Source organism: Nesoenas mayeri (genome assembly GCF_963082525.1).
Source record: "Nesoenas mayeri genome assembly, chromosome: 1".
Classification (NCBI taxonomy): Eukaryota; Metazoa; Chordata; class Aves; order Columbiformes; family Columbidae; genus Nesoenas; species Nesoenas mayeri.
Window position 1 is genome coordinate 40946014 of NC_137541.1, and position 13403 is coordinate 40959416.

The 13403-nt window shown below is 47.9% G+C and overlaps 1 protein-coding gene across 1 annotated transcript; it reads right to left on the bottom strand.

Annotated features, from left to right (window-relative positions):
* Nucleotides 1-217: 217 nt before the first annotated feature.
* Nucleotides 218-6994, bottom strand: CENPM (centromere protein M; the record flags this gene model as incomplete). Its single annotated transcript, XM_080360712.1, has 6 exons — nucleotides 6890-6994; nucleotides 6503-6582; nucleotides 3885-3983; nucleotides 2788-2867; nucleotides 969-1060; nucleotides 218-340 (listed from the first exon to the last, which is right to left on the bottom strand). The coding sequence occupies exons 1-6, from the start codon at nucleotides 6944-6946 to the stop codon at nucleotides 218-220; spliced, it is 531 nt and encodes a 176-aa protein (XP_080216838.1). The 5' UTR covers nucleotides 6947-6994.
* Nucleotides 6995-13403: the final 6409 nt, after the last annotated feature.

A 13403-nucleotide genomic window follows, 5' to 3' on the forward strand; every position in this document is an offset into this window, starting at 1 on the left:
AATAATGGACAGGAATCCTCAATTCAAACTGTCCTCCCCCCAGCACCTATATCTTATCCTCTGAACTGGAATCAAGTTTTTCTTGAGAGATTAGTGACTAGGAACAGCTCTGGATCAATGGTCACAACAAGTCAAGCAAAAAACCTTCCCAATGTGACTCCAACTGTAGCAGCTTGAATGCCTGAAGTGAAAAAAACTGATGAATCTGGCTGAATTCTCACGATGAGAAGGTAGTCATCAGCGTGCTGAAGTACAAGGCAGAAACTCCTGGTACGTAACCAGCACAGATCTGTAACATTCGGAGAAGTCGCTGAGCAGTGGAAACCCGTGTCCCTTCCAACTGGAAAGAAAAATGGAGAAATGATTTAATCAGTGGAAAAAAAAAGAAGTGCAGTGCATAGCTGAGATAAAAGAAAACCGAAACCACTTAATAGTATGGGGTTCAGAGCTGTGTGCCTCTGAGAGTGGAATGATGAGTACACGGAAAAGTGTTCTACCACCAAATGCCAAACTCCCCTCCAGCTTTCCAGACCAAGCAGGTAATTGGAAAGAGTGGCGCATCAGATGGCAAAACAGTCTGTGAAGCAACAAAGCCTGGCTAACAGGAAGCACTATGTGGGCAATAAAGTCACATGGCAAATAATGGCTCAGGGGCTCCCAGGAAGAGAAAAATCCCCCAAGGAACAAGTGTACCAAGACACTGCATTTCAGAGAAGTCTTTGTTAATTTAGATTTGGCTTCCTGAGGCTTTGAAGCAGCACAGTAAAGAGGAGGTACACCAGAAGACTCATTTCAAGGACAGTCAGGCTCCTATACATCTACTGGTCTTGTAGAAAGAGTCTGGTCTATGACACTTACCCAAAACAGTAGTGCAAGTATATATATTTGTTGCTAATGTAATGATGTTCCTAGGAATCAGAGAACATTGGAATTCACAAATCCCTTCAGAGATCAAATAGGCACCTTACCTCCAGCTCACAGAACAGCACAGGACTGCAATAGTTTTCTCCCAGTTTCCAGACAGCATTCATGTCTACACTGCAGCAATTCACCCTGCCAACTACAGAAAAAGTTTCCCCACATTACAAGTCCCATAATCAACATTCAGTGAAAAAAAAATAACAGGAATCACAGCATGTTAGGGACTGGAAGGGACCTCAAAAGATCATCTAGTCCAATCCCCCTGCAGGAGCAGGAACACCTAGATGAGGTTACATAGGAAGGCGTCCAGGTGGGTTTTGAATGTCTCCAGAGAGGGAGACTCCAAAACCTCCCTGGTCAGCCTGTTCCAGTGCTCTGTTACCCTTACTGAGAAGAAGTGTTTTCTCAAATTTAAGTAGAACCTCTTGCATTCCTGTTTGAACCCATTACCCCTTGTCCTACTGTTGGTTGTCACCAAGAAGAGCCTGGCTCTATCCTCATGACACTCACCCTTTATATATTTATAAACATAATAAGGTCACCCCTCAGTCTCCTCCAAGCTAAAGAGACCCAGCTCCCTCAGCCTTTCCTCATAAGGGAGATGTTCCACTCCCTTAATCATCTTTGTTGCCCTGCGCTGGACCCTCTCCAGCAGTTCCCTGTCCTTCTGGAACTGAGGGGCCCAGAACTGGACACAATATTCCAGGTGTGGTCTCACCAGGGCACAGTAGAGGGGAAGGAGAACCTCTCTTGACTTACTAACCCTTCTAATACACCCCAGGATGCCATTGGCCTTCTTGGCCACAAGGGGACAGTGCTGGCTCACGGTCATCCTGCTGTCCACCAGGACCCCCTGGTCCCTTACCCCTACACTGCTCTCTAATAGGTCATTCCCCAACTTACACTGGACATTTCACATCTGCAAAATGATCCAGAGCTATTTGAGAGCACCATAGAAGGTAATGCTACAATGAGCACTACAGTGGTACAAGATTCACAACAGAATTAGCACAGAAGTTGTTCATAATACTGACAGCAGGAATAGTATCGCCACATTACTGAGTACTGTAACATCACCATGTTGCATAAGGGATCAGTATGCTATCAGCAGGGGCAGAGTGTTCTACTCATTAATCAAAAGCCCTCCTGGTTCATGTGGTATAATACTACTGAGTGATGTCTCCAAGAACTTCTCTCCAACAGAACAGCCAATGCCAAGGTTCTTCTGCACCCCAGAATTAGGTCTCCTGACCCCCAAATTCCAGGAACACGGCACCACTGTTTCAACACTGAGCTGTATAAGCTGGCCCCTCCAGTCCCTCAGAGATGAAGTAGGGAGGATAGGCAGGAAAACATCCTCTCTGCTTCAGGAGGAGGTTGGGGAGCAGATTAAAGACACAACAGAGCCAGACAGCTCACAGCAAGGATACCAGTCTTGTATTAAAACTATACTTAATAGTTTAGTAGCTCATCCATTTAGATTCATTTTATTACCACAGGATCATATACTCCTCACTGCTCATTAAGATTATCATTAAGAGAGATCTGCAAGAGCAGAGAGAACAGACTTCTGCAGTGCCACAGGAACAAAAATAATCCATAACACAAACCCTCCTCAAGGATTAGGGACAGAGAAGAGGTCTGGCTAGCAAAAAGGAGAAAGCAAGTGAGCATAAGAGAACCATGTTTTATCTATGAAAACAATAAAAAAAGGCAGATGAGGTCAGATATAATTTTTAAAAAGCTTCTAACAAAGCCACTGGTTTCCTTGGTTTTGCTTCAAGTTAAGTCACTGCCCTGTTTTAAGGAAAGCAACAGTGAGTTGTGCTGCTTGGAAAGGAGGCGGAGGGCAGTTGCCATACGTACCCCCAGTGACGAGAAAGCACACTCTTCCCAGGAAGAATTTGGTATCCACATGAGCTAGCGAATCTTCGACATTCTTCAAGCTGCCGGAAAAGCACAGACAATCCAGTTGGGCAGGAAGGTAAAACTAGTGCAGCATAAGGACAAAGGGAGTAACTTTCAGAAGCACAATTAGAAAACCAATGATGTTAACATCTGCTGATCTGTGAGCTGGCACAATTATGCTCTATGCTAAAAGCATGGCATCAGAGACCTCTGTAATACCCACAGCTGTTTAATAATCCATAACATATCCTTTCTACACAAGACTCAACAGTCAGACTTAGTTGGAACAGTGTCCTCCATGATTTGCAGACACTAAGCATCCCAACTCATTAACATCCAACAAGACTTCAGCGCTACTTTGGCTCTTTCGGAAGAGCTAGCCCACACATTTCTGAGGCGCCATCTGTGCTGTAAGTATGCAGCTGGGACTGTCATTTTTAGTAAATGAGAGACCAGGATCATCAGTCACAAGTTAAATAAGTAATAAAATGCTGACTTCTGTGCCTTAGGAAGCCTTACGGCATGGGCACAAAGATGAGCACGAGATGCAAGAAAATGGATCGATCCCTGCAGGCCTTTCTTTTCTGCCTGGAGACGTCTATAGGGCTGATCCCACTTGATCAGCAGTATCAGTGAACTGGGGACACAGATGCAGCAACTGGCTGGTTATTAGGTAGCACTGCCCAGCACACATCAGCCATCTGCATAGTAACCAAACTTCACAGCACCACCATCATTTCCACCTAATTTTACAGACAACGTCTTTCCAAAGCTCAATTCATATCACCCCATATCCAGATGCAGGAATAAATTCTGCCTTCTCTGCTATGGTGACTTAGTGCACAACAGGCATGTTATCAGACAGAGTGGTTCAGTACTGATCCATTGCTGGAGGCCAGAAAACCACTGCATATATTACTGAGCTGTTCCACCACAGCAAGTCCTAGGTTTGAAATCCTCTATTCAGCGATTCTGACTCAGTAATAATGCAGATTTAGCCATCAATCCAAGAAAGAATATCAGTTTCCCCTCTCATATTTTTGCCCTTCTTTTACCTGTATTTGTTCTTGATGTCAATCATAAACACAATCATATCTATCCTGGGCCGAAGGTGCTCTCTCTCAGAAGGTAAGGGGAGGGATGTAGCAATGTGGCTGAAAGAGAATAAATTTGCCAGTTTAACCAAACAGCTCGGCAAGGCAGCATCCACTTCAGCATAACCACATAACCATTGCAGTTCGCCATGTAGCAGGTTACCGAGAAGCCTGCTAATTACCAAATACGTGGGCACTGGAGAGACACTGTGATTCTTCAAGTGGTATTTTCATATCTTAAGCCTACTCATAGTTGCTGACAGCCACAATGATACTTGCTAGACAGGGCTGTTTATAATGGGAAGCTTATTAGAGCATAACAAGACTCACAAGAACATTTTCTCCACAGAGATCAGTATGGCAGTCATTTTTTTTTAATTGTTAAGGAGAGTCCTATCTAACAAAGTGAAGCCCAGTGCTTTACTGGTATATTTTACTGCCAACTTTCAGTTAAAATGCATCTGTGCTTCCCTGTCAGATTCCAGAAATACTGGTCATACGTTCACACAGGACACACTACCTTCTCAGGTGTCCATGGTACAGAAAATTATGTTGTATTTAAAAAACCTTAAACTAGAAATTTCTCACTAGCATAGCTTTATAAATGAACTCATAAAGAGCTTACAGCTTCTCTTATACCATTACCACCCTTTTTATACCTTTCACTGTGTCAAGAGGTACTAGGTTAGTTCAGGTGCCCTTTTACACACCACCACCATTGCTGAGAGAACTGCTGGAAGAATTACAGGGTGGGGATTTTTCATTTAGTGTCTCTTCCAGAAAAAAAAAAGCTTCAGTCCTGCATATCTGGGCCTTCCACAGCGAAGATTCAAAGATTTTCAGCACCATGTTTTTCAGTCTCACAACATCCACTCTCACAATCCATTACTCTCTGGAAGCCAAGACAGAAACACAGATTTTGGTCTCCTTTGGCCATATTGCTTCTAGCAATTAAATCTTAAGGACTTACTAGTTTTATCAGCAGCCACAGACAACAGTACACATTTCTTTCTACCAATCATATGCAGTTTGTAGTTTTGTCTGCCAGACTCCAAATAAAGGTGTTTTGTTTAATATTTTTAAGAAAGGTATGCTTTGACAAAAACGTTCTGAAACTAACACATGATATGAGCCAAGTGTACTTGAAAGACACATTGCAACACAAACAAGCTTACAATTTTAAGGTAAAATTTAGGGAGAAGCTAAGGTGAAAGTATGAGATCTCAGTGTTGGGGAAGAGAGGGAAGCTCCGCGATTTGGAATTCTACTATATTTAAACCACCATCACTGAGTGATGTCAGCAGCCTCCAGATTGTGCTACAGAAGACTTTTTTTCCCCACACACACACAGTGGGAAGAGGCACAAAAACCCCAGCCCTGCAATTCTGCCAACAGCTGTACCTGGCAAGTAAACCTGCCAGACAAGACACTATATTACTTTGTAATGTGTATAAACCCAAAGCAACACAATGGGGAAAAAAAACTGCCACAGACTTCTGCTTCCCTGATGATACTAGCACAGAGACTTCTTTTGCTCTGTAGTATGAGCATAAGTTTCCATGCCTTTGGGTAGTTACCCAGCTTTAGTATCAGTAGCCATCTAGTTATGGCACTCCACAGCATAGCAAAAGCTGCAGGATTTGCATAGAAAATTGAGTAACTAATTTACTACTAGTTAGCACAAGCATCCAATGTGCCATGATCAGAGCAGTACAGTCAGTCTAATTAGCTAGTAGAACATTAGCCTGTGTTTGCCTTTACTGCATAGCCTTGGATTACAGCAGCGAAATAACACAAACACCTTCTGAATAGCTGACTAAACTCATTTGGTCTTGGCAAGAGAGCTGTCAAGGACATTATATCATAAAAAGTTAGTTAATCAAGCTTTTAAGACAGCACTTGTCATGCAGCTAAAGTTAAAATTCCAAATGCATCTTAATAGCTTGAGGAGAAAAAGCACGTGCACGCATACAAATCAGAAAACAGCTATGAAGAGGACCAAAAGTAATGGACATCTTTCAGGAGAACTTATTTGGTTTCAAGTAGCTGCAAGTATTGTACTTATCCCAGGATGTTTAATTCCTGTATATGCCTATCTCCCAGAAGAAAAAAAAAAAAATAAAACGTCTCTGTTCCTCTCAAACCTTCGCAATTTATTAATTAAACACCTATTTAACATGCAAAGTCTAACGGTATGTGGATAGTGAACATGATGAATACGTGAGAATTATTTCCATTCCGTTTCTAATGATGCCTAAACTGCTTGCCCTGCAGACAGCGAGGTTTGCCTTTTGCGGACGCCAGTCGCAGCTGTGCAGTAGTGCACTCTAGTGTTCATACGAAAGTTCTTTCTTTGCAACGAACGCCCTGCAGTTCCAACTACCACCACTTCGGTAGAGGCTGCATTTGTAGGCGATTTTGGCGCATGCATTTCTGAAGCTGGAACTTTTCGTGTCTCCGCAGCACAGCCGCTGCTTTGTCTCCATCTCCTGGACAAGGTGGCAGAGGGTCCCCGCACGAACTCGCCGCGGGCCTGGGGTCGAGACCGCAGGCGGCGCATCCCCCTCCCCACCACTCACACATTCACCGTGAAGTCCTTCTTCTCTTGGAGGATAGTCTCCGCCAGCTTCTGCTGTAAGTCTCCCTCCGAACCGACCAGCTGCGCAAACAGGACGGAAAACCACGGTCACAGCCCGCCCGGAGGCAGCACCCGATCGGGGGCAGCCCCGCCACCGCGACGGGTCCCGCGCGAACCCGTGCCAGGGGGCGGGGCCAGCCCCAGGGAACAATTTGCATATCGCAGCTAGGTGGCCTATCCTCGTGGGGGGCGGGGCCGGCGCGGCCGTTACCCCCGAGGCGCGGCCCGCGGAGGCTCCGGGAGAGGCGGGCGCTGACGGCAGAGCCGGGCCCTGAACGGGGGAAGGGGTGGCGGGGACGGGTTGCGGCCTCCCCAGTGCCGGACCTACCAATAAGACGGCGGAGTTGAGCTCCGGGAGCTTGCTGAAGGGCCGCAGCACCGCCATGCCCGCGTCAGGCAGCGCCGCGATTCAAACTGCCGCCGCTCGCCGTGGGGCGCGTCGGGGGCGGGGTCTGGGGGGGCGGGACTTCCAGCGCGCTTGCGCATTGGGCGCGCACGGAGCGAACGGGCGGGCGGGAGGGGGCGCTGCGGGGCTTGCGGCCGTGCGCGGGGCGTCCCGGTCACTGTGGGGCCCTGGGGTGCGTGACACGGGGCCGGTACCCGCCAAGCGTTCAGGTGCCGCACGGCTTGGCTAATCGCTATCAAGCACATACTGATCGTTAATCCGAGCGCCCGTGGTATCAGGAGCACTCACCAGTGACACCAGGTCATGCTCATGTGTTTCAAAGGCATGGAAGAGGGGTAGGCGTCACCAGGGGTATCAAGGACAGCCCAAAACTTTCGAGAAGCAAAGTCCTTGTGTCCAGGGCTGGGCTGTCCCTCTGGTCCTGGAGATGAGCTGATGCCCACTGTTTTGCTTCAGCCTGAAAACAAAAAAAAAAAAACACAAGCTCCAGCAAAATTCCACTATTTCTTACATTTTGGTGTATTGTGTCCAGTTCTGGGCCCCTCGGTTCAAGAAGGACAGGGAACCGCTGGAGAGAGTCCAGCGCAGAGCCACAAAGATGATGAAGGGAGTGGAGCATCTCCCTTATGAGGAAAGGCTGGGGGAGCTGGGTCTCTTTAGCTTGGAGGAGACTGAGGGGCGACCTCATTAATGTTTACAAATACATAAAGGGTGAGTGTCACGAGGATGGAGCCAGGCTCTTCTGGGTGACAACCAATGACAGGACAAGGGGCAATGGGTACAAACTGGAACATGAAAGGTTCCACTTAAATATGAGAAGAAACTTCTTCTCGGTGAGGGTAACAGAGCACTGGAACAGGCTGCCCAGGGCGGTTGTGGAGTCTGCTTCTCTGGAGACATTCAAAACCTGCCTGAACGCTTTCCTTTGTAACCTCATCTGGGTGTTCCTGCTCCTGCAGGGGAATTGGACTGGATGATCTTTAGAGTTCCCTTCCAATCCCTAACATTCTGTGATTTTGTGATTCTGTGATTCTGTGTAATGTGAACTACCATATGTTAACAAAGTTAATGCACTTTCATGCCATAAAGACTGCTTGATATAACAGCCATGGAAAGGAATTTCCCTGACAGTGTACAGCAGCTCTGTCCAGCTTTGTATGCTAAATGGCTCTGTGCAAGGTTTTGCAGCAGCTCCAGCAGCCCCAGCCCCCATCCTGCCCCTTCCCGGGCGCCTTCCTGGGCACCATGATACAGGCAGGAGGGAGCCCATGCAGAAGCACAGCGGTTATGGATGGAGACTGAGCTTTTCTTATGCCAAGGTCAGAGCAGGAGAATGACGTACAGCGATGTAAAGCCCTTGGAAGTTTAGTGTCCCTCGGTGGCCCGTGGTCCACAATGCTCAACCCTTGACTCCAGCTCAGTGTGGAGGAGGGTCTGGGATGCCCTCAGCTGCCTGCTGGGGCTGGCTCTCCCTGCCCCTTCAACCAGGACACCTTCAAATGGCAGGCGATGTGCCAATGGGAGGAAGAAGGCCACAGGAGGATGAAGATGCAGAAGATGTATCCTCCCCCTCTGCAGCAAGGCAGAGAGGGGAGGTGGAAGGGAGAGAGCAGGGGGTTTAATGTAAGCTGACATCACATGGCTGCCGTGGCTTTTTTGATCTTGACAAAGGCAGACGGTTCCGCTCGTTGCCAGCATGAGACAAATTACAGGTGAAGCAGAAGAGATTACAGGATATTTCTGGTTGTTGTTGAGTTTGGTGGGGGGAAGGGAGGATGAATCCAGGGCAGACATATTCTAAAGAAGGGAGGCAGGCAGATGCAGTAAATAATGAGAACCAGTTCCCGAGCTGGGGGAGCATAGAGAGCAATTTGCACAGCACTGCTTTTGGGCTGCTGAGGGTGTAGAAATACTCTAAAAGCTGCAGCACCCACCTGAAAAGTGTTTCTACTCTTTCATCCCCCTGCTACTGCCCATTGCCTGCAGAAAGACCTGGGTGGCTTCAGTGTCTGATTAGGGACAAGCTCACTGTCCTCTCTGTTGTTCCAGGTTTCTGGTGACACCAGTGTCCAGATGAGCTACCACCAATCCCACAGTTATTTTTCCTTGTCCCCATCAGGTTTCTTGGCCGTCCCTTGCCAGACTTCCCTCCACAGGGCTGACCCCGCCGTCCCACAGGGACACAGAGATTCGCCCCAGTCCGTCCTCTGTGTGCCTCACCCTCCCTGCACCCTTTTGCAGGAGGGGACACTCCCCCCATAGCCCCCTTATGAACAAAGGACCCTTGGGTGCATGGCCCACCTGAGGGTGACTCGGAGGGGGCAATAATAGTGCGGATGGTCCCTGCCTGAAAGTCCAGGCTTTGGCACAGCCAGTTTCCTTCTGGCATGCAAAGCCATTGCCTGACAGCTGGCGTGGTGAGCTACATCAGGCAGATTCACTTTGCTTTCCTTCCTCTTTGAAATGCCTGCAGGGCTGCTCTGTGGGGACGCAAAGCCTGCAGAGCAAGCTCAGCTCTGTGGGGAACCAGGGGGGAGAACAGGAATCATCGTCCTGCACCCTTGTTGGCTATTTACCCATCTGTTTAAAATAGATCTAATGTCCAAAGGCAGCATTTACATTTCATGGTAGAGGATGGCATACGGAGGTGGAGACTTCAGACTGGCAACGTGCCTGCGGCTCTTGTCTAGATCTGTAGATCAGTAAGGAGAGGAAGGGAGAGGGATGAGACATGCTTGGTGTTGCAGGCTGGGGTGTATTTTACATATCACTGTGTGACTATGCCAGGCTGTTTCACCTCTCTCTGCCCCACTTCCAGTTTGCAAAGCAGGAATATGCGTTGATCTCCGTTTCTGAGCAGTGCAGGAGAGTTGAAGTGGGGGTGTTAGTGCACTGTCCCCTGGCACAGACAGAGAGCAGGGCATGACACAGAAGGGGAGAGCTCCTGATTTCACTCTCTTGGCTATTGTCCATTGCTCTGGTGGCACAAACCATTCCAAAAATGAGTAGAGGTGTAATGTGGCCCCTGTGAAGATGCACTGGTGCTGCCGATGAAGGCAATTAGCGACAGCAAGACTTGGCCTGGTGTGCTGATCTGACTGAAACCAAGTTAATTTTGTTCATACAGTTAGAAACTTTTCTTTTTCATAGTTAACACAGTCATTGTTTTGATTTAGTTTGAGAATAATAAGATAACACGTTTTTCTTCAAGTAATTTTCCAGTGGTTTTGACTTGTAATGAAGAGAATGTTAGAACTTACTGTTCTTAGTTGTTGTCTGGGAGACCAAGATCTTTCTGGGCTCTCTATCTACAGGTGTGAGGCAGCTTGGAAGAGGGGCATGGATGGGACAGACCTTGTCTGACATCCAGGCTGATCAGTGAGAGTATTGCATGCCATTAACATCATGCCTTGTACATAATGGAGTTGAGTTTTCCATCTGGGGAGACCAGTTCTGGTTCTGCTCTGTTCCAGTTGGGATCTGTTTGTGAGTTCCTTTGTTTGGCCTGTTGGCTGTTCTGTCATGTCGCAGTGGCCTCTGAGTCTTTCTGCTTTTTTGGCTTTTGTCACTCTCTCTCCGGGATCAGCTGTTTGGGACCAGGGTACTCTCTTCCCAGGACTGGCTGCTCAGCATGGATGAAGTTCATGAGGAACTGCAGTGAGTATCACTTATTTTATATTTATTTTATTTTCATTTTTATATATTATTATTAGTAGTATATTAGTATTCTTTTGTTATTGTATTAAAGTGTTTTCATCTCAATCCATGAGTTTCTCCATTCCCTTTTTATTCTCTCCCCTACCTGGGGGCTGGAGAGGGGGAATGAGCAAGTGGCCGTTGTAGTTTTGATTTCTAACTGGGGTTAAAGCACAACACTTGGCCATCATCAGTGTTCCCTGGGAATGGTGCAGTTACTCCTGCAGCAGGACAGCACTGGCCGCTACAAAAAATATTGTACAACACACATTGCCCTTGGATATCCTTGATGTGCAGTTTATCCAGTGGGCTGGTGACTCAGTCTCAGGATATTTTCTCTCTGATTTCTCTCTCAGTTTTCCCCAGACAGACAGAGGAGCAATGGAGACAGGCTTTGGGGATGGTCTCAGGAGCAATGCTGACCCCAGCATGGTCCCAGTTATCTCAGCACCCACCCCCAGACCTCCTGGCAGCGATGGGTTCATCCCAGCCCCGCTCAGCATGAGTTTTGTGAGATGTCACCTGGCCATGTGTCACTGGCTCTGGGCTGACCTCTTGCAGTGCTGCTCAGGAAGCATGCAGAACACAAACTCATGTATTTGGTTTTGCTTGGTCTCTCACTAGCAGATGAAAATTATATCATTTGCAGAAAGTGCAAATTATTAGGGAAACTAATGACATTTCCACATATGTTGCTGGCAACTTCAGCTTCCTTTGGCAAAGTCTCTCGCCAGCTATCATTAAACCCAAAGTAAATCAGCTTTTTGCATTCTGCTCTTTAATTTAATTCGCCATGTACATTTCCTCAGCTTTATGATCAACTCAGCAAAGCTTCTCAAAGGTGTTTCCTCATTTGAAGCTGCAGTAGCACCCAGAAGGCAGGTTACTCTGCTTTCCCACCAGAGTATCTGACTGATGTCCTGCCACGCATCCAGGGGACCTTCTGCATCCTACAGCCATTCCCTCACCTCCAGCAGCTCAGCAGGGAAGGATTTCTGTGACTCTCGCTGGAGTTTTGTCCTCTTCTGTGGACCTTGCGGGAGGCTAGTCTGATAAAGTCCACCTCCCATGCCTTTACCTAGCTTGAGAGTGTAGTATTTGGGGGACTAGTACTGCCTTAAAGATGGGCAGGGACTTGTGTCTGATCATCTCAGGAGATGCTGAGAAAAGCCTAAAGTACACTAAAGAACAGTGAGGAAACTTGTCAGGAAAAATTGGAATAATTCTTAATCAGGCTTGGGATTAAGCTGAGCTCAGTATGTCATTCATGCTGTGATTTATGGTCATGTTACAAGCAGGAAGTGTTTGTCTGAGGTTGCATAAACATCTCCTCTTTTTCCAGCCAGTGCTTTTGTCTGAGAAGGGTTTCGTGACACCTGCTCTGTCTGCGTGTCCCTCTCTTGTCAAATCTGACCCTGCACTCTCCTTCATTGCACAGGTGAATTTCACAGAATCACAGAATGTTTGGGATTGGAAGGGACCTCAAAAGATCATGTAGTCCAATTGAGTCGTAGGCTTGGTGGTGGGGCAGGTATCCTGGGGTGAACAGCTTTGGGGGGCTCATGTGTGCACAGATGCTCTGGGGCTTCCTCCAAGCCAGTGGAAGGGGCTGTGAGCCCCCCAGGCACTGGCCAGGATGATATCCACACACTTATGCCTGGAAGATGCTGAGTGGCAGACGGCAGCCTTATTCATAGTGAAAGATGAACTGCAGCTGGGGCATTTCCATGTGGTTCGAGCTGTCGGAGACACGTTGGTGCCTGGAGCCATCTCAATGCTGCAGCTCTTGTTGGAAGCCAAAGGATGTGACAGCACCTGAGAGCCCTGTCACAGGCAGCAACACAGCTGCCACAGTGTCAGAGACCACCACAGGGCAGGGAGGCTGAGAGCACAGCTCCAGCAGCACGATGCCTGCTCCCCATTTCCTGCTGCCCCCAAGGGCGCTTCAAACTCAGCCTGGGGGATTTCCCCTTGAAGCATGTTGAGCCACGGCTTGCAGAGCCCACCTGTGTGGTGACAGCTGCAGAGAAAGGTGATCCCTCCTGCTCGCTGTGCCCTCCCAGTGCTGGCATGGCAGGGAAGGGAGCCGGGGGAAAAAAATGACCCCACGTTACAAAACTGCTGCTGTTCTGGAGCTCTGGCTGCAGGACCAGCATGCAAGCATGAAGCCTGAGCTTAAACCCAGGGAGAAGTTGCAGCCTAATGGACACATGCTGGCTCTGGTGTCCCCCTGGGGTGACCTAGAGCAGAGAGCTGGGACAAATGGCTGTCGATGGGGGCAGATCACACACATTTCAGCACAATGTCCTCCAGGACACCTGGCCCAGCAGGCCCTAACAGGGTGGCACTGACTGCTCTCTTGGAGAAATGATCTCCCACCTCATGCCAGCCACCACTGATCTTCCTCTCATTTTCTCTGCATACCTGGAAAGTGGTTTACCTTCTGCCATCTCAAAAGTTCTGCATCTTTGCCTGCCCTTAGGATTTGCTCTGGGAACTAAATAAATGATATCCTTTCAACATTATTTTTTTAAAAATCTCTTTCGTTTTTGGTTTGTCCAAATCACATGTTTCTCTGCCAATATGGTCAAAACCATGAGGCTTCTGTTTTCCTCCCACTGCAGTGGGATTAGTGAAGCAGTTACTGGACTGGTGGTCAAGGTGGGTATCACAGCTGAACTTCAGTGAAGTTAAAATTACGGTGCAATTGCATGCTCTCCTCTGGAGGCACATGGCCATC